The sequence below is a fragment of the Sus scrofa genome, chromosome 11 (genome assembly GCF_054392235.1).
Source record: "Sus scrofa isolate SSC_HxYL_T2T_F1_AM1 chromosome 11, Sscrofa_HxYL_maternal_Yorkshire_Landrace_v2.0, whole genome shotgun sequence".
In the NCBI taxonomy this organism is placed as follows: domain Eukaryota; kingdom Metazoa; phylum Chordata; class Mammalia; order Artiodactyla; family Suidae; genus Sus; species Sus scrofa.
In genome coordinates this window covers 81462954-81490834 of record NC_139393.1, presented here as the reverse complement: position 1 = coordinate 81490834, position 27881 = coordinate 81462954, and the positions used below count along the sequence as shown (strand labels likewise).

At 40.9% G+C, this 27881-nt stretch overlaps 1 protein-coding gene, 1 long non-coding RNA gene and 1 other non-coding gene across 26 annotated transcripts in view; 1 reads left to right on the top strand and 2 right to left on the bottom strand.

Annotated features, from left to right (window-relative positions):
- Nucleotides 1–356, bottom strand: part of LOC110255853 (uncharacterized) — a 386752-nt gene extending 386396 nt beyond the window's left edge. For all 24 annotated transcript variants that reach the window (XR_014819917.1, XR_014819914.1, XR_014819912.1 and 21 more), the window contains exon 1: nucleotides 153–356. This is a non-coding gene — a long non-coding RNA (uncharacterized LOC110255853). The remainder of the gene's footprint in view (nucleotides 1–152) is intronic.
- ARGLU1 (arginine and glutamate rich 1) lies at nucleotides 337–26606 on the top strand. Its single transcript, XM_001927201.7, has 4 exons — nucleotides 337–914; nucleotides 9067–9292; nucleotides 11578–11661; nucleotides 25776–26606. Exons 1-4 carry the CDS (start codon nucleotides 568–570, stop codon nucleotides 25938–25940), a joined length of 822 nt encoding a protein of 273 aa, XP_001927236.1. The 5' UTR covers nucleotides 337–567; the 3' UTR covers nucleotides 25941–26606.
- Nucleotides 652–705, bottom strand: MIR7144 (microRNA mir-7144). The gene has a single exon (NR_128460.1). It is a non-coding gene; the product is annotated as a microRNA mir-7144 (primary transcript).
- Nucleotides 26607–27881: the final 1275 nt, after the last annotated feature.

The following is a 27881-nucleotide window of genomic DNA, read 5'->3' as shown; positions in this document are numbered from 1 at the left end:
AGCAAGGGGTCTACTCAGGGTCACTCTGACACAACTTTGGTTCGCCTGACAAAACCAGCTCCTAGAAAACCATGCAGTCAGGTCGTGAGGAGGCGCGCTTTCAACCGCACCCAAACCGGACAGGCCCATGCTCAGGGTTGTCGGCATCTTACCGGAAAGCAAAAGCGCTCTAAAGCAGAGGCCAGCGGCTCCCGCTCCCGCGCGTCAGGCCGAGAGGGGCTGGCGGAAGGAGCCGAGCGCGCTCGGGAACGCTCGCCACGCCTTCCGCCAGGAGCGTCAGGGGGCGGGGCTCGCGCGACGGCGCGTTCCGCGCGGGGCATTGTGGGAAGGGCGGCCGGTGCAGCCGCGGCTGCCATCTTAGCAACTCCTGGCGTTGCGGCCTTGTCGTTTCAAGCGGCCTTCGTGGCGGCCGTTGACCTCAGGGAGCGGCACGAAGTCATCTGGGTAACAGCTGCCCTCTCCCCGGTCTCCACAGGACGACCAGCCCGAGTCCGGAGGCGAAGGCGAGGGTAGCCGGGCACGTGCGGGGCCCGAAACCAGCGGTTGGTCACAGCGTCTCCCGGAAGGATGGGCCGGTCTCGGAGCCGCAGCTCGTCCCGCTCCAAACACACCAAGAGCAGCAAACACAACAAGAAGCGGAGCCGGTCGCGGTCGCGGTCTCGGGACAAGGAGCGCGTGCGGAAGCGCTCCAAATCCCGGGAAAGTAAACGGAACCGGCGGCGGGAGTCGCGCTCGCGCTCGCGCTCCACCAACACGGCCGTGTCCCGGCGCGAGCGGGACCGGGAGCGCGCGTCGTCCCCGCCCGACCGCATCGACATCTTCGGGCGCACGGTGAGCAAGCGCAGCAGCCTGGACGAGAAGCAGAAGCGGGAGGAGGAGGAGAAGAAAGCGGAGTTCGAGCGGCAGCGAAAAATGTGAGTACCTGCGGGGGGGAGGGGCGCGGGGCGGCGCGGGGAGCGGGAGGCGGCGGGGAGAGGGGTGGTGGTGGGCGCGTCGGGGGTGGAGGCGGCGAGGGGGGTCGCAGGAGCCGGCCCCGAGGGCCAGCGTCCTCGGCGGCGTCGGGGAAGCCCGGTGCGGCACGGACGTCCACGTTGGCTGGGAAGGAGAATGGGGGGATCAGGCTGGAGAGGCTGAGAGGAGAGCAAGCATTTTGGCGCGAGAGGAGCAGGCGAGTCCCGGAAGCAGGGGGTGGAGCTCACGGTGGGGTTGGGGAGCGGCGTGGGCCCCGGACGGTGAGGGCCGGGCTTCCCGAGGACGTGGAGGGGTGCGTTTGCAGGCCCTCTGGACGAGAGCGTTCTCGCATTGCATCTTAAGCATTGCGCAGGGATTCTCCGGCGTAGAACACTTGGGGTAGTGCAACGCGATGCCCCACACGAGACCTTTTGCTTCGGTGTATTCCTGTTGAGAGACGTCGCGGTCGCTTCGCCTTTCTCGGGTCTCCTCTTGGTTTTAGGCGTGAAAACAGAGTGCACGCCTTCTAAGTGTACAGCCACATAGATGAGCCTTGGTGTTTGAATGCAGTCCCAGCCGCCGTCCCAATCAAAGCCTGCTCCATCTTTTTTCTTTTCAGGGATTTTGCCTCAATACTTCTCTGCAGCAACTTTGGTGCCTTCTTGTTCGTTTCCCCTTGGGGATACCTGCCGTTTGGAACATACTTTAATGTTTACTTTTGCACTGATCACATGCGGAAGAGTCACCTCTCAAGTATCTTTGATCTAAGAGATGGTGCAAATTAACCCCAAACTAATGAAATTTTGGCTTTCACTTGTGGAGTTTTGGTGCAAGACCATAGTTACTCTCGTGCCCTGGGTATTCGTTCCCAAAGCCAGGTTGGAAGGTGGAGTTAGATTTGCTGACTCCAAGTTTGACAAGCCGTCTTCCTCAGTTCTTCCGTGTGAGTTTTTAAGTGTTCCTGAGTCAGGAAAGTTATGAATGTAGAATTTTCCTGAGGCAAATTTATGTGTACTGAATTGTGTAGGGGTTTTAAATAGTTCTGCGGTGCGGTTTGTGTTATGTGGATGTTCCAGCAGAGCTTGTTTCTAAAAGCAGATCATTAAGTAGGGACTGGAGCACTGTTACAGAGTACCTGGAGAGCGTTTTCGCTGCCTTCCTTGAAAACTCGCTCAGCGCTTTCATGTTTCCTTTACTTAGAACTGTCAGCAGTACACAGGAAAACCCAATACAAGTAATTGTGTCACAACAAATCTTGGTTATGTAGAACCCGGGGTTTTTTTTGGTTTGTAGCAAGATCCCTGACTTCAAATAACTTTGAACAGATGAACTTTTCAAAAAGTTATCCAAGACATCTCTGAAGTAATATTTTCCCTGTGAAAACAAAGGATACCTCCAAAGGGTAATGATTTGCTCTTCACCAGAAAGACTTTGAGGAAGAGTGAAAGGAAACTTGGTATGCAAGTCCTTAAGTGCATTTAGTGGGCTACACATGAGTCGCAGAGAAATCCAGGCTTGAAATGAATTCCAAGTTGATGAAGAAGCACACTGCCATTCGTGTGTCTGAAGGGAGGAGAGGCAGAGCTAGCAGGCACCTGTACACTGAATGTCTGTGTGTCACACAGTAGGTACTACTTAATATGGTCTGAGCACTGCTTAATACGGTTTAATGCTTAATAATGCAAAGGAGACAGTGGAAAGACCTAGGTTTTGCAGTCATGGCTATGGGTAGAATTACTGGTGCGAATCTTGTTGGTTGGTTCATTCAACTAATATTTATGAAGCATTTAATAAGTGCCAGGCACTATGCCAGGAGCTGTTAAAGATGATCGACCCCTCTCCAAAAGCTTGATCTAGCTTGAAGACAGTGTAGTAAATTCAGTGGCAGTGATAAGACTGTAAAAAGGAAGCATCCCAGACCGGTAAACACCTTGGTTCTCAAAAGGAAGGAGAGCCAAGGCTGGTAAAAACAGGAGGCAAAGGAGGATTCACGTGGACCTAAAGGGAGGCCCCTCTCCCCTGCCAGAATAAAGGGAGGGGTGCACAGTGGGCTTGGGATGGAGTGGAAAGGGGAATATTGACTGGAACATGAGGTTCTATAGGTGGTAGAGTCATGGAGAGGTAGGTAGAGGCTGGGAATCATGGGAAGAGTCTTGTCTGCCATTTGAAGGAGCTTGGAGTCCATCCCATAAACCAGAAAGATCTTAAGCAGGTAAGTGGCTTGAGTTTGGTTTTAAACAGATCAGATGCTATATGGGATGGAAAGTAAACAGTAAGTCCACATAGGAGTAGTGAGGGAGCAGTTGTTGGAATGGGAAAGGAGCAGATTTAGAAACATTTAGGACAAATAAAATTGGTTGTGAAACATCAGGGATATAGAGCATTATTGTTAGCTCTCAAATTTACATTGTGGCTCTCGCATCTCAGCCACCAGATGTTTTAAGTACTCCTGTGTGTCAGACACTAGTTAACATGTCAGAATGGGAGAGGGAAGAGTCAAAGCGAGTTTCCACTTGGCTCTTCTGACATATAGACACTGGATTTTGGACATAGTTATCCGAGGGTGGTATGGAGACAGGCCTGGGGAAGGATTGAAAGTAGCTGGGAGAGTGTGGAGGGAGGAGCACCTGGTTCTCTGAACGAAAGAGCCCTGGGGAATGTCTGCGTCTACAGCTGGTGGAGGAAGACTGGTGTGTGGTGGTCCAGAGAGCGGACAAGGTGCCAGAAGAACACACTATCTTGTGTACCTTGAAGAGGTCCAGGTCGAGAAGCCGCAAAGTGAAAATTTTCTATTGGGCTTAACCAATGAGAAAGTCTCAGTAAGATTGGACCCTGGATTGTTTTGCCCTTTGCAGTTCTGAGGGCTTTCACAGCTTCCCTGCCTGTGAGCTTGATTTCTTATCTGAAAATGAGATACCTGTCTTGTTTGTAATGAGGATTAGAAATAGCGCATTTAAAGTACCTAGGTGGGAGTTCCCGTCGTGGCTCAGTGGTTAACGAATCCGACTAGGAACCACAAGGTTGAGGGTTCGATCCCTGGTGGGTTAAGGATCCAGCGTTGCCGTGAGCTGTGGTGCAGGTTGCAGACGCGGCTTGGATCTGGCGTTGCTGTGGCTGTGGTGTAGGCCAGCAGCTGTAGCTCCAATTAGACCCCTAGCCTGGAAACCTCCTCATGCCGCGGGAGCGGCCCAAGAAATGGCCAATAAATAAATAAATAAATAAAATAAAGTGTCTAGGTGATACTTGGCATGTATGTGATGGGACTCAGTAAATAATGTTGCTTTGCGTACATGCAGCCAGACTGAATTAGTGGATTTAAGAAGTGACCTTACAGGTGATAATCTTAATGCAATAAAAGGCAGACCTTAAAATTAGAAAAAAAATTTTTTTCTCAATTTTGAATAGCTCGTTTAATTTATGTAATTGAAAATTTAGTCCAAAAGGTCTCCTTAGATGCTTGTCATTCAGTGTTCCTTTCCTCCCCGTCCCCTGCGTTCTTATTATTTTCATAGGTATTATTTTTGAGGTGCTTTATGTGTGTTGTATTAACTGTTGGAAAAAACGGGCAGCTGAAAATGACTTGGAGCAAACAAGGTAGTGTTAATGACATAGTAATTGACTATAGCCTTTGATATCTAGGTTTGCATTGTATTTAGTGTTCAAGTGCATGACAGATTGAGAGCCTCCTAAGTATCTAAAGTGAACTGGGATCTATCTATATGAGTGATTCTTAGAAGCACACTTGAACTGATTGCGAGAGCAGATTCAGTGTATGAAACTACTTATACCAGGGAGGTTAGGGCTTTGAGATAGACATGGGACATAAGATCAATCCAGGTTGATGAGAATTTTATCAATTTCTAAGTATTTTGGTAGCTGAATTTTTTGGATATCTTTCCCTTTCACATTTGTGATAGAGAAACAGTGTAGGGTAGTATTGAGCTTAAAATGAGTAGCTTTGGAGTCACCTGGGTTGAGCATCACCTCTCAGCAACATGCAGCAATCTGAAACTGGTTAGCCTCCTGAGCCATCAGAGATGTTCAGGAGGCCATGGTGTAGAAAGCTTTGGGCAGAGCATTTGCTGTCTGTTCAGTATTGAGTAAATGCTGTTTGTTAGTATTATAAAGCAGTTCCTAGAAGTAATCTCTGAGGGTTGAGTTTGTGCATTTTAAGGACGTTTAAAATTCATATTGCCCATTGCTCTGTACAAAGTCACACTCTCTTTTAATGGGTGCTGTATTCCTGAGCCCTTGCTGTTTGTTTTAATGGTTGCCATTTTAAAGTCGATTTTGATTTGTGTTTTTAAGATATCCGCGAGCAGAGAGAAAATGACGACCTGCTCTCTACCATTTCTATTGAAAAACTTGAAGATTCTGGTTTACCCCTTTCATTAGTGGCACAGAGTCTTAGCAAGGGCATGGATTCAGCAGAGGAGTCGATAGAGGAGAACATCAAGAGTGGTAGCTCCTGTGAGAAGAGTTTAAGGGATGGATAGGCAGTGATTTTAGATGATACATGTCTTTTCTAAGATACTAATGACAAAAGTGTTTTTTTTTTTTTTTCTGAAAAAGTTTTAGCACCTCCTATGAAGTTACTTCATCATTGTAATAAATTTGTCATCAATAAAAATGAACCAGACTTCTTAATTTGAGGAACTATCCACTGGACCCCCATCACACCTGACTAAGTGGTAGAGCAAGGCCATGTTATTACAGAGTTTCCTTCCGTTCTGTGCCTTATATCATTGTGCATTTGTGGAAACAGAAATCGCTGAAACATGCAGCGGATCTTTATCTTGTATAGTAATACTTCTAAATTCAATTGAGGAGTCACAGAAATATAGGGAGTATTAGTAGGTATTAGTGGGATTCAGGGTTCTAGTGCAGCATCTAGTACATAGTAGGTTGTTCAGTAAAGACTTGTTTGTCTCCCAAATGCTGAATTCTGTTGTTTTATGTGTCCTTTGGTTTTCTGGATTTGGGTGGTGTCAGGGAGGGGAATTAAAGCAATATTGGGCTTTAACTTTTTCAAAACCAAGTGTAAAAATTGATTTAAATTTGTTTCCTGATTACTGAAGTAGCCATTTTAACCTTACCAAGAATAACAGCAACAACAGAAGTTATATCCTTGATAATACCTGTGGGGACAGCTCTGCTCCGGTGCCCTGACCTTGCCTGTCTCCGTGTAGGAAGTGGCAAGCAAGGCGTAATAATCATAGTCCCGTGGGGGGTGTGGCGGGGGTGGGGTGGGGTGGCCCTGAGGTTCCTCCAGGAACAGAGAGAGATAAGCAGCCTTGTGAGAAACTCTAGTAGGCCATTTCTCATCCTCCTGATTTCTGTTGAGCTTGGGAGTTTCCATTTGCCCTCCCCTTTAGGCTATAAAGCTGCTGAGCTATAGTTAGAAGTGACTCCTTAGCAGCAGCCACCTACTGCCTGCACAGCCTGTCACCTGGCCCCTCTGGTTTGTCCATCAGTGGGAGCAGAGACAGGGAGCTGACACTTTGCTGATCTGGCTTTTGCTGTAAGTAATAAACTGGATTTATTTAGGCTCATTTTCTCCTTACAGACCAAATCTATGAAATGTGGCCACCATTAGGCATTGCGCTGTATTGTTATTGCTTAGGGGCTGTTTGCTTGACAGAAACCCTGAATCTGTCTCAGGTCCCTTCCACCTTTTCCAGATTCTTAATTAGACAGCTTTTCCACTGAAAAGCTAACCCAAAGCTTTATCCCATTCTTCTCCCTCTTCTTTACTTTGTGTGGGAAGTTTTAATTGGAATTTGGTTTACGTTGTCCTTTTAGGAGTTGAATTGTACCATTTTTGAAGTTTTTCTCCTTAGATGTCTCTACGTTTACTAATTTTAGAAGAACCAACAAACAAAATGTATGTATGGATGTGTATACTTTCAAAACTTTGTGTTTTGAAAACTTTTCAACTTACAAGTAAATTAGTGTAAACATCATACACCTCTACAGGTTCAGCACTTGTCAGCCCTACTTGTTTTATCTCTTACTCTTTTTTTCTCTTTGGCTGAAGTAGAGAAACAACATTTTTATATTTGAAATGTAGTTTAATCTCCTTCAAAATCACTGCCCGCTTTCCTTTAGATATTCCTGGTAATTCATTTTTAGCATTGGAGTGGATTTCTGTTCTCTTTTACTCAGTTGCTGTAGATAAAGGCTTATTGAAACTACCCTGTATCTTATTGGAAGTTAAAAGGAGTGTAGTTATAGGCTATACGTTAGGCTTTCGTGTTCTATTTTCTTTTTTTCCCCAATGAAAGTCACCAATGATTCAGTGTTGGGGAAGAGATTTAAGAAACAAGCAACAGAATCTTCCGAATGGTTATTGCAGATACCTAGACCCTAACAAATTACACTTTCTCAACTCTACTACCTACCTGGCAGAGATGGGTGGGTTGTAAATGTAGAAACATATGATTCAGAATGTTAGATCCCATTCTTCTCCTTCTGGTGTTAGTGTGGTACTACCGTGAATGAGTAACAAGAGTTGAGAACAAAAGCGCTTGAGTGGGAATTGAATCACCCCCCCTCCCTCACTGGCATTGAAGTGGATTGGAATATTTAAAGGCCACTTAGAAACTGTAACGTCTTTACTAAACAAATAAATGGAATGCCTCTCATACGTAGGTCATCAAAGGGTATAAAGTTTACAGGTTTTGTTTAATTTGTTAATCCATGATTTGTGGATCATGAAAATGTTGAAGCATTAATAGATTGATTGATCTCTTTAGGATGTAGTTATACTTCCAGAGTCTCTGCATTCATTCAGCAAAAATTATTGTCTCGAATAATGCTGTTCAAAAAATAAATGTGAGCCACATACGTAATTTAAAATTTTCTATATTAGAAAGAAGCTAGTGAAGGAGTTCCTGTCGTGACGCAATGGAAATAATCCGACTAGGAACCATGAGGTTGCAGGTTCGATCCCTGGCCTCGCTCAGTGGGTTAAGGATCCGGTGTTGTCGTGAGCTGTGGTGTAGTTCGCAGACACAGCTTGGATCCCATCTTGCAATGGCTGTGGTGTAGGCCAGCAGCTATAGCTCAGATTAGACCCCTAGCCTGGGAACCTCCATATGCTGTGGGTGCGGCCCTAAAAAAGACAAAAGACCAAAAAAAAAAAAAAACCTAGTGAAGATAATTTTAATATATTACTAATCTGTCTCAAAATATTGTCATTTTAGCATATAATCAAATAAAAATATTTATGAGATCTTTTATTTTTTCTTCCTACTACAGTTCAGAGTGGACATATGTGACTAGTGGCTAACATAGGAGATCATTGCTATAAAATGTGAAAGGCTTCCACTACAGTGCCTTGATAAATGTCATATCTTCGACATAGAATTTCATTTTGAGTAAATAAGCTCATATATGATATCTGAAGGAGATTAAAATAGTTGAACAATATCATTATTAAACTTTTTAGCAGAAGTAATAACAAAAATATATTTTCATCCTCTTTCCCCTATCTGGAAAAGCTTGTAATCAAAAGTTGGTTAACAAAAGAAAGAAAAGGTGCAATTAAGGGTATAAAGTTCAGTATCTGAATAAGTTGGTCTATATTTTTGCTCAAAGCTACAGTACTATTGCTTTAGCAGTCTGAATCTCTTTATTCTCGCCTTGCTTTAGGGGAGGGGGAGACTGATTTTAGTTGGCCTGGATTGCTTGCTCCGTGATAGTTTCTCCTAACTTCTTTGTAGCTCACCCCTTAGACTGAATGGATTGGCACATGAGCAAGTCATGATATAGCAGCTTGTCCTATTATTATAAAGCTGATAACAAAAATAGATTTCCTGTTTCAAGTTTACTCTAGGGTCCTAAAAATAATGTATTAAACTCTTTGTACATATTGGCCTTTTTGTATTTACTTTAAAGTGATAGAGGAATAAAACATGATTTTGTATTTATGTGCATTTCTGTATCACTTAACATCTGGGTATTTATCTTTTTCTTGACTGTTACAAATGAATTGTAAAATCATAGAGATATATAATCAACTCATTGTTTTTACAGACTTAAAACTAGCTCTGTTTCAGTTACTAGGTTTATTTCTTACATTATCTAAATCATTTTTCCCACTTTGTTTGCTAGTCGGCAGCAAGAAATAGAAGAAAAACTCATCGAGGAAGAAACAGCACGAAGAGTAGAAGAATTGGTGGCAAAAAGGGTAGAGGAAGAATTGGAGAAAAGGAAGGATGAAATTGAGCGAGAAGTTCTCCGAAGGGTGGAGGAAGCCAAGCGCATCATGGAAAAGCAGTTGCTCGAAGAACTCGAGCGACAGAGACAAGCTGAGCTTGCAGCACAAAAAGCCAGAGAGGTAACGCTCGGTCGTTTGGAAAGTAGAGACAGTCCATGGCAAAACTTTCAGTGTTGGGTGTGCCTCCTGCTCAGTTCAGAAAGAGATGGAATACAGACTAATTCCTTTCTCATCTAAACTTAACATTGCTGTGGAAGTTAATTTTTTTAGCCTATTAAGATGCACTGACTGATATTAAAAGTTATTTTCATAAAACATATTCAAGGATACGTTTTGATTTAATGAAACTGGCTTACATATTTGAGAAGTGTTTGAAACTTTTGCCATGGCTGCAGGACTTATATTCTTTTTTGGGAGGGTGGGGGAAGACAGGGAGTGGTAAAGGGAAAAGGTTAAAAATCCACCTGTGGTTGTGTGTTCTTCTTTTCTGTTTATCACTCTTATTACCTAGACTGTGAGAGGCTTTTTGCCTTCAGTCAGATTAAAAAGAGCAGGGCCTAACGTTGAGTGACAGCACCTGCTTTTGATAAATAGGTTTTCTTGCTCTTCTTTTTTTCCTTCTTTTATCCCTTACCCCCTACCCCCAATCCTGCTTCAACACAATGGACTAATCAAGCATTCTGATCATAAGGCCCTCCATTTTCCTAATGTGTTTCAAAGAATCTTTTTAGGAAAAATGTCCAGATTATTCATCCACTTTTTTAGTATCTACTAACAACTCCTTTTTTTCTCTAGAGAGTTATGAAGGAACAGGTTGTCCTTGTCTGGAGTCAAGCTAAACACATGATTTGTTTTATCAGCAGCTGGAGCAGAAGTTGAAAATGTCTTTCTGTGAGACAGTAATTTGCTACTGAAGCTTTATGGCTTATTTGCACTGATTACTCCAGGATCCTAAAACTTGTTAAAAGTCACTGAAACTCTCAAGGCCCATTATTACCTTGCAGCCTTGAATGTTCCTCAACATAGTTTTCATAATGAATATGAATTCTATTGGTGTGTGCTGTAGGAAATCCTGTAGGTGAAATATTTTCTTAAATTTCAATATTCGACTCAAAATATGTGACGCGTCATATTTATCTTGGCATTACTGTGGACAAGTTGATATCATATTCAATCTTTTCCAGTAAGGTTAGCCTTGCAAATGCATTTTTCCCTGGTGCTGTCTTTAACTAGGTAAACATGTTTATATTTGGTGGCTTTCACAGACTGTGCAATTGAATATATGAAATTTTTATTAGTGCTTTTAATAATGAAGATACTTTTGGAGTAATGGTGCTGTCTTGTAGCGAGTTATTAATCATAGGAAGATTTTTTTCTCTTCATTTGCTTTTTGTTTCATATTAACAATTTTTTTTTACACGGACACACCCCTCTGACAATCTTTCCAAATATTAAAATCATTTGAATATGTATGCTGTGATCTCAACACTGCCCAAACCATCAAGCAATCTTCATATAGTTTGCATTATAAAATCTCATTAAATTCTCCAAGAAAAAATAAATTACAGAATTTTATTTCCTGACCATGCACCCCCTGGATTCCTGAATTTCAGTTCAGACTGTAGATGACAAGATAAGCTGCCTTTAGAAATTGTCAACATCTGAATGTTAAGTCCATTTCCCCATGGAAGAAGCCCTTAGTTCCATGAAGTATGGATTACCATTTGTATTTTTCACTAACAGTAAATGTATTTTTCTTATTAATTGTTTGCCTTAGGAATGATGAATTACATTTTTTGTTCCTTCTTACCATAAACATCTGCATTCCTCAGCTCAGCCTTCCTTGTATGTTGTTTCTTTATAAATGGTTGAGCTGCTGATGCAGGTATTGCCAAGCTAACAGTACAAATCATTTTAAAGAGGAAGCTGGCGCGTATGGCAGCCGAGGAGCACACTCTGCAGGACACTGGACAAGACAGTAAATATTCAACTTTTAATGCTGATTAAAGGAGTATAGGTAAAGAATACGTAGGTATACATAATTGGTGAGACAAATATTCACTTTATTTATATTTTATATATTATTTTTTTAATTTGGTAAATACTATCCAGTTTTGTAGTTGTCCTTGTTGATTTGTGTGATATTAAAGTATTAGTAATAATTGCCAGGAGACTATCATTAGGGAGGGTTTAGTTGGTTGCTGTTTGGACTGGGAGGGATGATTTAAATTTAGTGCTAGAAACAAATTTTAGTGGCTGCACAGTATATCATTTGTCAGACAGAAGGTGGCTATAAAGCTACCCTGTAAGTCAGATCAAAGAAGTTCAGAGGAAGATTAGTAAATATTGAATCAATTAAAAAAACATTTTATTTTCCTAACATCTTAACATGTCCTCCCCTTTAGGAGGAAGAACGTGCAAAACGTGAGGAGCTAGAGCGAATACTAGAAGAGAATAACCGAAAAATTGCAGAAGCACAAGCCAAACTGGTATGTACAAAGCATACGTGGAAATATTTTAATTTTTTAAATAGACAAACTAATACGTATCACGTCTAGTTTTCTTTCCCATTGTGTATTTTAATACTTACTTGTCTGTTTGTAACATATACTACCCTTTAAAGTGGAATAAAAAAGTAGATAAATGTTTTGGTATAGTAGGGTTTTCCCAATTAAGGGTATGAATTTATTTTGAAGCATTCTCAGTATGATGAAAAAGAAAGCTAGAATTAAAGGACTATAGATATACATAGATCAAAAACCAAAGAAGAATAGTAAGACATATTATAAGGGAGAACTCCCCCCCCCATGAAGAATTTTACTTCACATTAAGAATATAAACCAGAGATAGAAGGAAATTTATGTAGGATGAATGGGGATTAGTGGCATTTAGTCCCTAGGAATGAAGACATGATCCAAGACAGATTCTTGGTTGTAGACAAGTTTTGTCCAGTTAGAAATAAGGCAGCCATAGGTAGACATTTGCTGCTGTGTTATCTGTAGACCAGGGGAAAAACCAAGATGTAAGCTCTAACTAAGGTGTTTAGAAAAAAACCAAATTCTTGACTGTATGAAGGCAAAGAAAAAGATCTGGGAGGATCTCTGTAATAAACAGTGGGTCCCATCGGGTGATCCGAGGGAAGGAGGACTGTAAACATTGTCCTGTAGGGAATAAGAATGTGAAAGTTCAACCAGCCAGGGCTTGGTTCTGGAGCAGGAACTTTTAAGATAGTCTGTCTCAGGTAAGAGCCAACCTGGAGATATCCTAAGCAGCTTAGTGCGCATGACACAGTGGGTTCTTAATGTCACTGCTCTGATTCTTATGAAAGCCACGGGGAAAGGAGAGAGACCTACTCCTCCAGCTTTACCAATGAAAAGACCTTAAAAACTGCTTAGGTAGGAAAAAACCCTGCGAATATGAAATGGATAAAGAGTCGTAATAAGATGTATCACTATCTGCTCATCAATAAGTATGCGATAATGCTTTTTTTCGTGATTCCACATGAGAGAATCTCAGTGGAGGAAGTGAGATGATGGGAAGTGTGCATCTTAATTTTAGTTTTTAAGGTTGAACTTTGAAAGAACTTGCTTCTAAGGAATGGATATTCACAGAAAAGAGGAACGGGATAATTGAAATTTAAAACATTGAAGCAAAATTACCCGGCATGGGATAGAATTCTTCTTAGAACGTGGTGTAAGGGATTGTCTAGTATAGGGAGTTCACTGTGGGTGCCCTGAAGTGCCGGATTGTGACCGCTGGAGCAGAGCTCCTCAACTTGCTGTACCCCGAGAAGCTCTTGATCCCTTCTGACCCGGGGTGGCTGGCTGATGCCTAAGGACAGCTTGGCCTCCTTCTATTCCTCCCGCATCCCGTCTTTGTTTCCCTACACAACCCATACAAATACAGCCTCCTGAGTGTCATTACTGGAGAACAGATCAGCAAGCATTTTCTAGAGCAGTGTTTCTCAGGTGGTAATTGGCCAGATTTTTTGTCTTTTAATCTCAGTCTTTCTCAGACCTCTGCTTTTGCAAAAATCAGTTAAGATGAATTATTAGAAAAATGAGGTCAGGTTGCTGTAGAAGTTTCTAAAATGGTTACTCTTGACTTCCACAGATCTTGTGGATTTTGATTAGTTTGCACTGTCGTTGCTCCGTGGGCCATACTAGCACTAGAGCATTTGAGTTCACCTCTGCATGTTGTCAATAAAACTTCAGTGAAAAGATATCTTAGAGAAAAAAACTTGAATTTGAGGAAAAATTGTTACAAATATGGATATAACTCATTCATGTGTTCAGACAAGTTGAAAACATAAATTGTTGATGTGGAGAAAATTCATTTTTATTTGGTAATATTGATCATATACTTGCAGGGAAAGAAGAGTATCCCATGAATAGGCAAAGACAAAAAAATGTTAACATATAAAGATGCAAGGCGCATACTGAAGTTTCGTTTTTGTAGTCCTTTCCTCTTCCTCTCAATTTTGAGTATAGTTCTTTAGTCCCATTTTTTGTTTTGTTTTGCTTTTTTGCTTTTTAGGGCTGCACCCTTGGCATATGGATGTTCCTAGGCCAAGGGTCGAATGGGAGCTATAGCTGCTGGCCTGCACCATAGCCGCAGCAGTGCCAGATCTGAGCCATGTCTGCGACTACACCACAGCTCACTGCAATGCCAGATCCTTAACCCACTGAGCCAGGCCAGTGGTTACTAGTGGATTAGTTACTAGTCGGATTAGTTTCCTCTGTGCCACGAAGGGAACTCCCGTGGTTCTTTAGTCTTTATACATGTATACTAGGAAATGCCACATAGAGTATGTTGAAAGTCTCATTAAAATAATAAAATATTTAAGAAATAGAAGGATCTAATAGAGTGCTGTAGACAGCATGAGATTTTCCTGGGTATGCCAGTCATGGTAGTATATATATCTTGTTGAACCAACAGTTCTCTTTGCTTCATTATGTTATATGCATATTGGAAATGTAGACCTGTTCATTTTTCTGTATAAGTTAAATGAGAAGTATTTTTCTTGTAGAAATCAAGGAAGGAAGAGGAGTGGCTAAGTGACTATTTACATAATTTATTTGAAAAACTAATGTGTATAAAAATCAATTTGGAGGAATTCCCGTTGTGGCTCAGTAGTGTAGGTCACAGATGCAGCTCAGATCTGGCGCTGCTGTGGTCGTGGTATAGGCTGGTGGCTACAACTCTGATTCGACCCCTATCCTGGGAATGCCCAGATGCTGCAGGTGCAACCCTAAAAAGGAAAAGAAAAAAAAAATCACTTTGAAGATTAAAAATAGCCAAGATGTTAAGTTCTTTTAAAGACTTTAATGTATTAATTGTGGAGACAGGGACAACTCCCAGGAAAGTTAATAATATGAAACTAATTGGTAAATGGTGTGAACTGTGTGAGATAATAACTGACATAGTTTTCCCTGGGAACCTTTCTGGAATCGATACCCCTGAGCTGGGCCTGGATGGATAATTAGAAGTTGAATTCAGGCTGGGGACAAGAGTCTGGGGAAATGAAATAGGGCCAAAGGCCTTTACGCAAGTAGAATTAGAAGAAAGCAAGAGTGTGTGGGATCTCTCGGGATAATGGGAAAAGTAGTTGTTGATGTAATAAGCAAATTTTATGTGCAGTAGGAAGTTTGTGTGATAAGTAATGGGAGATGAGGTTTTGTTTTTTCCTTTTCTTTTCAGGGCTGCACCTGCGGCATATGGAGGTTCCCAGGGTATGGAACAAATCAGAGCTGCAGCTGCCGGCCTACACCACCACCGCAGCAGTGTTGGATCCTAACCACGTCTTGCGACCTACTCCACAGCTCACAACAATGCTGCATCCTTAACCCACTGAGCAAAGTCAGAGATTGAGCCCACCTCCTCAGGGATACTAGTCAAATTCATTGCCACTGAGCCACGGAGGGAATTCCGGAGATGAGGTTTCCAAAGCAGGTTAAAGACAGGTTGGAGAAGAAAGTACCCTAGGGGAGATTTCTTAAACATTGTTTATAACTTTGAAAGAGTAACACAGTGATCTTTTTTAAATCGATAAAAACCAAAAAAAAAAAAAAAAGAAAAACCTACTTTGAGATGTAAAATAAGTAACTCATATAAGTAAGATGAAAAATAGCTGTAATAAACTCCTGAAAAGAAATCCCAATCTCAATAGGAATGCAAAGAAATGCCCCCCCCCCTTTTCTTTTTCTCTAATACTGCATGACAGATTTGAAAAGACTCCTCATTAGTACCAAATGTTGGAAAGGGTATGCTATAAAGAGACCCTTTATCTAGTGATCCTGGAAGTTTAAATGGATTACGACCATTTTAGAAAATAACACGAAGTCAGTAAACATCGGGAACCTTAAATGTTAATTGTTCCTTGGAATTTGTCTCATGGAAAATGAATCGGGTACCAATCAACTCAAACACAAAAATGTTTTGCTCATGTTATTTGAGTACTAAAAATTGCCCAGGTTTTTAGATAAGTTATAACATGTACAAACAGCGAGTTTTTCCTGTAGTCAAAAAGCAATTTGATAATTTAGGGGAAGTAGCTAAATACAAAACTCTCACATACGACCTGATTTTTCCTAATGTAAAATGTAAGGTTTTCTGGAGTTCCCATTGTTGCTCGGTGGACACAAGCTTACTAGCATCCGTGAGGACACAGGTTCAATCCCTGGCCTTGCTCTGGGTTAAGGATCTGGCGTTGCTGTGAGCTGTGATGTAGGTCGCAGACACAGCTCGGATCTCACGTTACTGTGGTTCTGGTGTAGGCCAGCGGTTACAGCTTCTCTTCAGCCCCTGGCCTGGGAACCTCCATGTGCTGCAGGTGCAGCCCTAAAAAAAAGAAAACTATTCCGAAGTGCTAAGAATAATTATCTCTAATTGATAAGCTTATATGTAATACACTTTTATGCAGTTTGTGCGTTTTCTACAAGTTAAATATATATCACTGTTATGATTAGATAAGAATAATTAGTAAAGAAAATAAATTTAAGCCACACTGAGATTAACTTTTAGGTAGGTTCTCATGACAAACTTGAAAGATTGGTCCCAGTAATGTGTGAAATAAGGAACACATACGGCCTCTCATACATGGTAGACAGGTTAAGTCATCCAGACCAAGAGGAATTTTTGCTCATTCCAATTCCAAATTGTTTACCTGTCCATAAGGAGGCAAGAAAATATTAACCAACTCAAACATGCTTGATTTGTAAAAATCAAATAAGAATTAATCGAAATGTGGATTGGCCTGGCTTTTTGGCAGATTGGTTCCTAGTTCTTGGGTTAGTACTGGCACTGCACAGCTGTCTTCAAATATTTGAAAGGGTGTTGTTAGTACAATGGAGAAATTCATTTTCTTTAAAATGTTAAAAGTAGTATTTTAAAATTTTAAAAAGTCTTTTTTTTTCACACATTTTTTTTTATTTTAATGATGTGTCTGGGAAATTGTCCAGGTAGTTTTCTGAGATATATTTGAATCTCATTTATTCAGAAAGGGAAACAGACTAAACGAAGGTGATGCTGTGGAGCAGAATGTTCTCAGTTGCAGGAAAACCTCAGGCTGTAGGAAGAACAACTCAAACTATCCCCTGAAGTTCTCGATATACACTGTATTTCCTCTAAATTGGAATAGTTTTCCTCTTATCCCTGCGCCGGATAGGGAGATTTACCGTGATCATTGCGCGCTGTAATACCTGGTATCTCACCAGTTTGAGAGAGGAGAAAAAATAGTACTGTGTTTGCAGTTGACTGTATATGAAATTTATTGCACATAGTTAAATTTATAGTAAACCATATCACACTTTACAATTTAGAGCTCTGAAAAGAGTTCTTAGAAAAATGTAAGTAAGAATTTTTTTGGCCACACTCGCGGTGTATGGAATTTCCTGGGTCAGGGTTGAAATCTGAGCCACAGTTGCAACCTGTGCTTCAGCTGCAGCATCTCTGGATCCTTAACCCACTGCGCTGGGCTGGGGCTTGAGTGCCTCCACAGTGACCCAGGCTGCTGCAGTTGGATTCGTAACCCGCTGCACCGCAGTGAGAACTCCCAAGGAAGAATTTAATATTTATTTAGTAGGTAGATTGAAAAATAGTCCCCTTACCCCTCCCCCCAAAAGATAACCATATTGTAATCCCTGGAATCTGTGAATGATGCTTTATATAAAGAGTCTTTAAAGATACGAATAAAGTTAACGTTTTTGAGGTGGGGAATTTATCCTGGATTATCTCTGTGCCCTAAATGCCTCATAACGGGAGACAGAGGGAGATGTTAGCACAAAACACACAGGGGAAGTCAGAGGCAAGGCGGAGAGGTGAGGATGCTGGCCTTGGAAATGGGAGTGAGGTGGTCACTCCAGCAGCCACCAGGAGGTAGACGAGCAAGGAGGAGACTCTCCCAGGTCCTCCAGAGGAAGCACAGCCCTGCTGGCACCTCCATTTTTGGTGTGGTAACCCTGATTTTGGACTTCCGGCCCTCAGAACAATTTTGTGTTGTTTCGAGCCTACCTGGTTTGTGATAATTTGTCACCTGGAAATGTGGACGAGTTTTTGGAATTCGTGGGATAGAGGCTGGAAGAATTTTGAAGCACGTGGAAGAAAATGACCAGACTGCTTTTAAAAGACTGTTGGTAGGAATATGGACTTTAAAGGCACTTCTTGTTAGGGCTCAGAGGCAGATGTATAACATATTAGAAACGGGAGTTTTCTTGTGGCGCAGTAGATTAAGGATCTGGCATTGTCACTGCAGTGGCTTGGTTCACTGCTGTGGCACAGGTTCAGTCCTTGCCCCAGGAGCTTCCACATGCTATAGGCATGTCCCCCCGCCCCCCCAAAAAAAAACTGGAGAGAAGGAATTCCTTGTTACTCAGTGGGTGAAAATCCAACTGAATTGTGTCCAGTATTGTATGGAAGGCAGGACTTAGATAAGTGATGAACTTGGATATATAGCAAAAGGTATTTGCAAGGAGAGTGCAGTCTGATTTTTTTCTCACTATTTGTGTGAAATGCAAGAAGCGAAATTGAGGAAGGAGCTAAGAAGTAAAATAAATGAGAACTTTAGGTTTGGGTTGCAAAAGATGCTAAAATTAGGTGTGCCGTTAGAAAAACTTACTCTGGAAAGAAGGCTCAGGCTGCGTATGACTGGACAGTTTTGCTAATGCTGAAGAGATTAAGCATGTGACTCACAGGTTACCACAGTCATTTTGGCAAAAGCCAGAATTAGATGTGATTATCCAGGAAAGACCTGTGGAAGAGCCTGTTGTCTAAGGGCCTGACGTATGTGGGAGACCCACAGAATTTTTGAGGATGTTCTATCAGCAGAAACGCTGCCAACTGCCCTACAAGGAAGGGAGGACATCACGGTGAAAGATTTTCAGGGTCTGCTAATGTGGGACAAGGTGATAGGAAGAATAGGGAGGTTTGAAGATAGCGGTAGAAGAAGTGTAATCTTGCTTTTGTTGCAGTGATTTTAGTATTGGCCTTCTTGCCTTCAGAATAAACTTCTGAGGTTTTAAGCTCTCCATTTGTGATAATTTGTTAACAGTGGGTACAGGAAACTAACACAGTTGGAAAGAGAATGGGGGATTTATAGCAAAGTCGGCATGTGTAAGTTGAAATAGCACAGTACTTAGGATATATTTAGAATTTTAAGAGATGGAAGAATGTGGTGTGGTACCAAATGTAAATATCTATTAAATATTTTAATTTGAAGTGAAATGGTGTGCAAGTTAGGTAAGAACGTTCAATCAATGAGAGGCTTGTTCCCAGTTGATAAGATAGAAAGCTGATTTAATTATGTTAATGTATTCTGGGCAGCAATTTTTTTAATGAATTTTCTGGACGTTAATGTACTGGCATTGTGTGGGTGGTTCGAAGGACAGAGACTGGAAACAAGATAAGCCCCTGAGACCAGTGCAAAGATGGGCACTTAATAAGGAGGCAGTGGAGACAGGAAAGAGAAGAGTTGGATTTGGTGAGTGATCGGGGTGTACAGAGGGAGGGAGACGAGCAACGAGGGAGGGAGGAAAGGGCTGCTGTAGGAACCAGGGAAGACCTCGAATTGATCTGCCGACAGCGAGAGCACCAGGCATCTAAGGGCACTTTCGCAGAAGGGAATGGATGTTAAGACAGCAAGAGCTCCCCTGAGCAGAGGGTGTAGGGCACAGAAGATTACAAGGACCACATCCAGAGTAGTACTGTTGTTTTGTGAAGTTTTAGGACATAAATGGTAAACTCCTGAAAGTATGAGATTTCTCTTGGCAGCAGCAGGGCACAGTCTCTTCAAAACTCTGGAGGGCGGTGATTTGTGTACCTAATATTTCAAAACCAAACTCAATCATCACTCAGTCCTTGAAGTAATTCTCTGTCCTTGAGGTAAAATGGAATCTTAGGAGATATTATCTAATGTTGAAGTTCAGAAATATGTTTAAGGTCATAAAGGTAACAGAGAAATTTAACAAATGAAAGGGGCTAGAGGGAGTGTGGTATGATTTCCCTTTAGATGGGTAACCAATGCTTTTCCGTAACGACAGCATTCATCCTGAGGAGAGGTGACTATCAGAATAACTAAACTGTCGTGGGCTTGGGGCAGGGGGAGAGGGAGTTGGTTTTTTCAGTTCTTCTGATGTTATTTTTTTAACCTTGTACATGAAGGACATCGTAGTAATAGAGTTTGCTAAGGATCAGGTCTAATTACATCGATTTTTTAAAAAAATTTTTTACTCATTGTTTGTCTAAAGGGGGACATGTACATGTATTGCCCTTGCTATGGAGGGAAAAGTGTATCAAAGAATTAAAGTTGCAAATGGTAGAGTGGCACAGGAGGTGCCTTTTGGAAGGTTACAACACAAACGGACGTCCCAGGTAGGGGCGTGATTCCTAATTGTAGTATTTTTCATTTTCTCCCATCATTCCTATAATCACCCCTGATAAGTATTTCTGTCTTTGGATCTTTTTCTTTTTTGGTAAAAATTTATATATATTTCACATAGAGAGTAGTAGATTTCAGTATCCCTGTTTGCAAAGGAAATTGCTGCTAAGGACCCTGATCTAAAATTATAAGGAGTAATTTTTACAAAGGCAGTGGGCCCTCTGTAAAGGGGAGAGGGAAGAAGCAGATATTGGGAGGGGAAATTGATCCTGCTACAGTGGGGTAGTTTTCTTTTGTGTGTTTCATTTCACCAGTCATTCTTTTGAGCGGCACACAGGGTTGAAAGCCTTTTTGAGACTGAACAGGGCCTTGGATGCAGTGGCTAGGAAGGCCTGCCGCCATGTGCCGGCTCCAGTGTTGTGGGTGCTGGCTGGCTCCAGGGTCTCCGTGCTGTCCCCACATAAGCCTCGTAGGAGCCTGGTGTTCATCTGTAAGGAATATAGGCGTGGATAGCCTCCCCCTATTTGGAATAATGTTTCTCTTTTTTGGAGCGGGGAGCACGCCCACGGCACATGGAAATTCCTTGGCCAGGGATTGAATCCAGCAACACCAGGATCCTTAACCCACTAGTCATAGTGGGAACTCCAGGATGGTGCTTTCTTTTGCCTATGTTTGAAACAAAATAAGCGGGGAGAGGAGCTGCTAGTCACCAGAAGCAAAGCAGAGAGCAAAGCAGTATATCAGATAATTACTACAGAGGGAGACTTAAAAGAGGCTTAAAAGAGTACCTAGCTAGTAAGGTGTGGGGTCATACCACACTTACTGACAGGTGGGCAGTTTTTCCTCACTCGAAAGCCACTGTATTAAAATAAGAGGTTGCTTTGGGTTTTTTCAACTAGCTTTTTTTTTTTGTATAAAGTTTACTTTTATTGTCAGTTGATCAAGACATAGCATCCAGTTGGAAAAGTTTCTGTAACTTTGAGTTCAACATGGTTCTCTTAGAGCTAAAATAACTTTTTTCCTTCTTTGGTCACTATACCTGGGCTTTCAGATAATGTTTTGTTGGATTAAAAGGATAATTTCTAGCATTTATAAAGTTACTTGCATTTTACAATGTGTTCTCATAATTAGCTCATTTAATTCTGTACTAACCCTGTGATATACTCTGTGATCATTTCGGGGTTTTTTTTGTTTGTCGTTGTTGTTTTGTTTTGTTTGCTTTAGTGCTGCACTTGAGGCATGTGGAAGTTGCCAGGCTAGGGGTTGAATTGGACCTGCAGCTGCCGGCCTACACCACAGCAACTCCAAATCTGAGCTGCATTTGTGACCTACACTGCAGCTCATGGCAGTGCCAGATCCTTAACCCATTGAGCAGGGCCAGAGATCAAACCCGTGTCCTCATAGATACAAGTCCAATTTGTTACTGCTGAGCCACAGTGGGAAATCTGTGTTTTGTTTTGATCATTATTATTAGAGCCATTCTTTTCATATGTAACAAATAAGAATCAAAGAAATTAAGATTTTCCCAAGATTATTGAAGTCCTGAAATTTAAAGACCAATTATGCAGGTCATAAGATACTTGTTTTACAGAAGCCTTGAGTGTTAATTTTAATATATTAAAATTGTTAAAGTCTTATACAGGGCGCATGTGGAGATACATATTTTTTTACATAAAGACACTTAAATTTGCGTCATTCTTTTTAGTGTTTTTTACTGTTTTTTCTTGCAGTTTTCTTGAGTTATAATTGACATGTATACGTTTGTGTACTTAGTAACGATTTGACTTAACATTGAGGAGTGATTATCACAAGTTTAGTGGCCAAGATGTAATTGAATAATCTTAGTTCAGAGCTGCAGCAGAACAACATAAAAATATTTGTACATAAAGATAGGAAAGATCTGCTTGATTCATTTTTGAAAATCATTCCATTATCAGGCACTTCCAGTAGTGCTTAGCACTGTGTGCTTCACGCTGGGGATAACACTGCTAGCTGTAGTCCAGAGAAGTCACAGCTCCCCTTCCCACACACGTACTTCAGTGTCCCATCTTTATAGACTTAAATGAAGCTGAACCTTTTCTTTTTCTTTGCTCAATCTAAAGGTAATTCCTATGCAGTAGAAATAGTATTTTCTGTCTATGAAGGAAGTTACTTTTTAAATCTTGTTCGTTTTTTTTGATTAGGTAATATGATCACATTCAAGTTTTTTGGGGTTTTTTGTTTTTTTTTTTTTTGTTTTTTTTTGTTTTTTGGCCACACCCATGTGAACGTTCCCTGGCTAGGTATCAAACCTGTGCCACAGCAGTGACAACACTGCATCCTTCACCTGGAATTCCTTTTTTTTTTTTTTCCTTTTTTTTAATTTAAAAAGCAACACAGTCTTTTCTTTTAAAGATCTTACATAATTTAATAGTTCCATAATGTATTTAATAGTTCCATATTGGGGGAGTTCCCTGGTGGTCTAATGGTTAGGATTTGGCACTTTAACCACTGTGATCTGGGTTCAGTCCTTGGTCTTGTAGCTAAGATTTCACATCATTGCTCTAGGGGAGGAGGGGTAATTCCATGCTGGTGAATATCTGGGTTTTCCAGTCTTTCATAGACTATGCTGCAATTGGAGTTCCCGTCGTGGCGAAGGGGTTAACGAATCCGACTGGGAACCATGTGGTTGTAGCTTCGGTGCCTGCCCTTGCTCAGTGGGTTAACGATCTGGCGTTGCCGTGAGCTGCGGTGTAGGTTGCAGATGCAGCTCGGATCCCACTTTGCTGTGGCTCTGGCATAGGCCTGGCTACAGCTCCGATTCAACCCCTAGCCTGGGAACCTCCATATGCCACGGGAGCGGCCCAAGAAATAGCAAAAAGGCAGAAAAAAAAAAAAAAAAAAGACTATGTTGCAATAAACTTGTTCAGTTTCCATGAATACAATTGTATTTATAGGATAAATGCTAGAAAATAAAATCACTGGATAAAAGTACTATGAAATGTAGTTGGGGTCGATAGTGCCCAAGTACTTTTCATAAATTTCTCTTATGCATTGAGGTTGTAGTGTTCAGACTCTTCACTCCCCAGGGTTTTCTCTACTCTGCTTTGCTAGGGGCTGACTTAGAGCCTTGGGGCAGAGTGAGTTTGGGATGTCTGTCTTAAGCGTTTCCAAAGCACATGCGTTTAGCCCGAGAGTTCTTAGTGCCTTGAATGCCCTTACCCCAAATATGTGATGACTTACTAAGACTGTGGATAAGGTAATTGATACAGGAATTGACTGATGATCAGAAGTAGAGACTTACTTCTTTTGCAGTTATCAGTGAAATCGTAAAGAAGAGAGTGGTGGTTTGAAATGGACTTTGACATACGTGAGCTGGGGGGAGGGGGGAGGCAAAATGGAAAGGAAAGTCTGAGAGAGAATCGGAAGAACAAAGTTGGAGCCAGGTTGTAGAAAGCCATCGGTAGTTTGGTGATTTAGGAAGTTAAGCCTTTTCTGTGCCTTGGGAATCTGTTAGAAGTTGGAGGGCAGGAAAAGTGAGGCTGGCAGCATTGTGTGGGCCGGGCCAAACGGCAGGGCCTGGAAACAAGGAAACCAATTTAGGTCTGCGAGAGATGTGGGGCCCTGGCCTAGTGTGGTGGCAGGAAAAATGGGGAGGAAAACCCTAGATGGGGGCATATAGGAAGAGAGAATGTAAAGAGGAATTAGCAATTGTGAGGACTGGTGGTTGTGTCTAGGGCAGGGGGTGGAGACAGTGAGTTGTGCCACACGGGGCGGCAGCAGGGAAGATAGGAAGGGCTGGCTTGTTTTAGGGTTAGGCTTGAAGAGTTTCAGTCTTGAACAGGTGGGATTTGGAAGGTAGTGAAGAGGCTTCCCAGTTGGATGTTCATCAGCCAGCTGCAAATGTAGCTTAGGAGGAGGGCGTGAGAGATGTCCTTCATCTCTGTTGGACGTTCCGCCTTATGAAAATACAGAGAGAGAGAAGTACATGAAGATCCACTTTTCCATCTTGCCTGCCCACCAAATTCCCACTTTTAAAAGTTTGAGTCTTCCTCATTTTTGAGCTGACCCGAGCAGAGCGGATTTTTCCCACTGGCCTTCGTTCGGCCCCCATCCTTCCCTTACACCACCCACTGCCCCTCCATCTTAAAGGAAAGCAACCCTCTTCTGGTGTGACTTAACGTGTTTTAAAGCTGGGTTGGCTTGTTTGTTTTTTTGCCACAAAATAAAATGCAGACGTTTTATGTAGTGTACCAGAAATTATTACCTTTCCCATCTTCTGCCATAAAGCCTATAATTCAGTCACATTGATTTTTATTATTCCTGAGCAGGAAAAAAAAATCTGATCAGTAGAGAAAGACGTGGCTGAGCTGGTGGAGGACCGTAACCTTTTGAACCTTAGTGTTTCATGTGTGGGAGGCGGGAAGATTTTTAAAACATCAGGTTCAGGTGAACGGAAGTGTGAGTAAAGAGGAGATCCCTCGTGACTCAACAGGTTAAGGATCCTGCGTTCTCACTGCTGTGGCTCTGGTTATAGCTATAGTGCGGACTCAATTCCATCCCTGGCGCAAGAACTTCCACAAGCCGCGAGGCCAAAAAAAAAGAATGAAGACAAAGGTCACTAAACCTGGTGTTAATTTTCGACCATCTGGAATATAATTTCAGTAGAATTATGCTGGTGGAAGCACTGACTTTTAAAAATTGGCTTTGATTGGAAATAGACACTCAAAGGATGTAGTGGATATTTGAAGATCAAGGTCAGATGGGAAAAGAAGGACAACTCAGTGGTAACAATAATTCTTTGTCTGGGCGTGTGTCCTCTGCATTGTAGGATGTCTGTCAGCCTCTCCTCTACCCACTAGATGCTGGGAGTCACCCCTGCCCCCAGTTGTGACACCCCAGATCGCCAGTACCCACTACCTAGTGTCCGTCCCCTGGGAGAAAGGAATAAAATTGCATCTAGTTGAGAATTAAGGAAGTGGACGTGGTGGGAAGGAGAGACTTGGTGAGGAAGGAGCTCATGAGAAAAAGCCTGAATTTTCTCAGTAAAGAGGAAATCACAGAGAAACGAACACAGGTTGGTTGCTTGAGACTGAAGGAGTTGAAGGCATTGCAGGAAATAATTATATTGGTGTCTGTTTGAAATTAGATGGCATTTTATAGTCAGCTAGGTTAATAAGTTTTCCTATTATATTTCTCTTCAGAAAAAAAGTAGAGTGTCTTGGTGGTTTATTGACAGTATAATGTAGCTCCATTGGGGATTTTGTCTGCAATTTTTTGTGTGCCTTTTTGATTATAAATTGTCTGTAATTTTTTGTATGCCTTTCTGATTATAAATTTAGTTAAATAATTGGTAGCTAACATACTCTGAAAAAAATCATACTTTCATAACTGACAGTTTGTTAATCTGGTGCATTGAAGGTACAGCTGAAAAATAGGAAATAAGACAAATTGTATGCTGATCTCAGGACATGATTTGTAGAAATTCTGTTTTCAAAATATACAAGTGCCCTCCTACAATTTGTTCATGTATTTTTCATTAAAACAATTAAAAAATGTAGGAATAATTAGAAAGGAAATCTTTTCTAATTCCTCAGTATATTTTCCTTTGACACTTTCTGTGTAATCCTAGGCAAGATTCCTTTTGTATTATGCTCTTTTGTATGCTCATATTGATTAATTTGTCACCCAGTTTCTGGAAGTTTACTAGTAGAAGACTTGAAATTCTAATTTTTTACTTTTAACTTTTAGGCTGAAGAGCAGTTGAGAATTGTTGAAGAACAAAGAAAGATTCATGAGGAAAGGATGAAACTAGAACAAGAGCGACAGCGTCAACAAAAAGAAGAACAAAAAATTATCCTGGGCAAGGGGAAGTCCAGGCCAAAACTGTCCTTCTCATTAAAAACCCAGGATTAAATTGCAAACTCTGAACTTTTTACAAAGAAAAATGGAAAAACTTTGTATGGTAGCTTCATGTTGAAGTGGTTTTTTTGTTTTGTTTTCGTTTTTTTAATTTGGAAAATCTGGAAAGTTAGCTTGTTCTAATAGGGGCTATGCTCTGCAATTCCTTTTTTCCCCCTCCCTCCCCTTAACTTTCATTAAGTCAAATCCTTATCAGATCATTGCTGTCTTCTGAAAAGTGATATATTTTCACTGGTTGGATTCTGTGTTAGTGGTCTGAAAAAGAGATCACTTTGAAACTGTGGATGATCTGATACGGTTTTTACGGACCCACTGACTTCAGAGTTACACTCTGTTGACTACATCATAATGCTGGTTTTGCTGACTTTTTGTTTTTTTATATATTTATAAAAAAAGAAAAAGTTGGTAATTGCATTGGAAGCGCCCAGGGTGTTACTGGACCTTTGTGTGGTGTCTTGTTAACCAGTGTCTTCGAGATACTGTTGCTCTTGATGTTCCTGACACAGGTAAGGAAACAGTCGGTCAGCTCTGATACAAAATACACATATACAATTCAGTATTGTCTGTTCAGTTTGTTTTTATTTCATTGACAAAATCAAACCAGCATTCCCCCTTGTGTAAATAAATGATTTTGCTGAATAAAGTCAAGTCTTAAATTCATATGTTGAAGCAATTTTCTTTAAAGTTCTGTTAAGTCTTAAAGAGGGTGGTTTACTTTTTGATGGTCAACAATCTAGAAATCCTAGAACTATGCTGTATATATTTCCTCTCATTTATACTCCTAACATAGGATTTATATGTACATTAAATATACTTGAAATTAGTATTTAATGGCTATTTTTTACAAATATCTAATTTATGCCAATACAGCAATTATGACAACAGTATTACCTTGAAGAAAGTCTGAGCACCCAGAAAAAGATGGAAGTTCTCAATCCTGTGCCTCTGCTTTAGGATAGAAGTATTATCACCACAAATTATACTTAACGAAGACTAGGAAAATGCTTCTAAAAATTTATAGTATCTTAGATTATTTTCAAAGTGGGCCATCAGAAAGAACTTAGCTTTGTACTTTTACAAAAGGCTAAGGTAGTCAAATCATTTTCAGTGTAGGGTACCTGCACGTTTATTTTTGGGACAAACACATTAAAACTTGCAAGCTTTTGTTTTGTTTTTGCATGTGATAACTTATGGACGACTTTTATACACTAGAATCTGCCTCCTTTATCTTTACGTGTTTGTTTTAAGTCTGCTGGCATTAAAACATTTATTTAGGAAAACGATATGGATATAAAAATGCTACCTGAGATGCATAGGCATGTCATCAAAGTAGAGAAACTTTCTCCAATATTTTTGAGTCGGTTTGATCAGTCTTTTAAAAGTCAAAAACCTAAGTTAATGAGATGACTAAGTGGTAGATTATTTTGTGTGTGCATGCTAAGAAAAATGCTGTTGCTTTAGTTTGAGCTCTTCAGTGAACCTAACTGTGGTAAGGAACAATAAAATCGGTTTAAATACCTTTAAAGATAGAATTTTAAATAGGCATGAACTATAGTGAGAACTGACGTTTAGTAAACATACCTATTACTCTAAAACATTCACTTTATTTACCTGAAAAATTTAGGTTGCTTATGAATATTTTTACTCTCTAAATTAGGTTAGCTCTATTTCATGATTCTTAGACTTTTTTTAATGTAACTTTTTTTTTTTTTTTTTTGGTGCAGATCCATTGTTCCTAAGTTGTATATTCAAGTTTTTGAAAATGTTTATTTAAAAACTGTTTTGCTAAACAAGTGTTCTAAACATTGTGTCTAAGAAAGTAGCCTGGACTTAAAAAAATATTTGAAATCGGCTTATGCGTGCCTTTTAATTTTTAAAAAATTTCTTACTGCCACATATGGTGTGAAATCACAGTAAGTTGCTTAGTAACGTATT

Bases quoted from the DNA above. Each gene is read 5' to 3' on its own strand.
- ARGLU1 (XM_001927201.7), top strand. From the start codon at position 568: ATGGGCCGGTCTCGGAGCCGCAGCTCGTCCCGCTCCAAACACACCAAG. The intron at 9,293-11,577 runs GTAACGCTCGGT...CCTCCCCTTTAG, and splicing joins CAGCACAAAAAGCCAGAGAG to GAGGAAGAACGTGCAAAACG. The intron at 11,662-25,775 runs GTATGTACAAAG...TTTAACTTTTAG, and splicing joins CAGAAGCACAAGCCAAACTG to GCTGAAGAGCAGTTGAGAAT.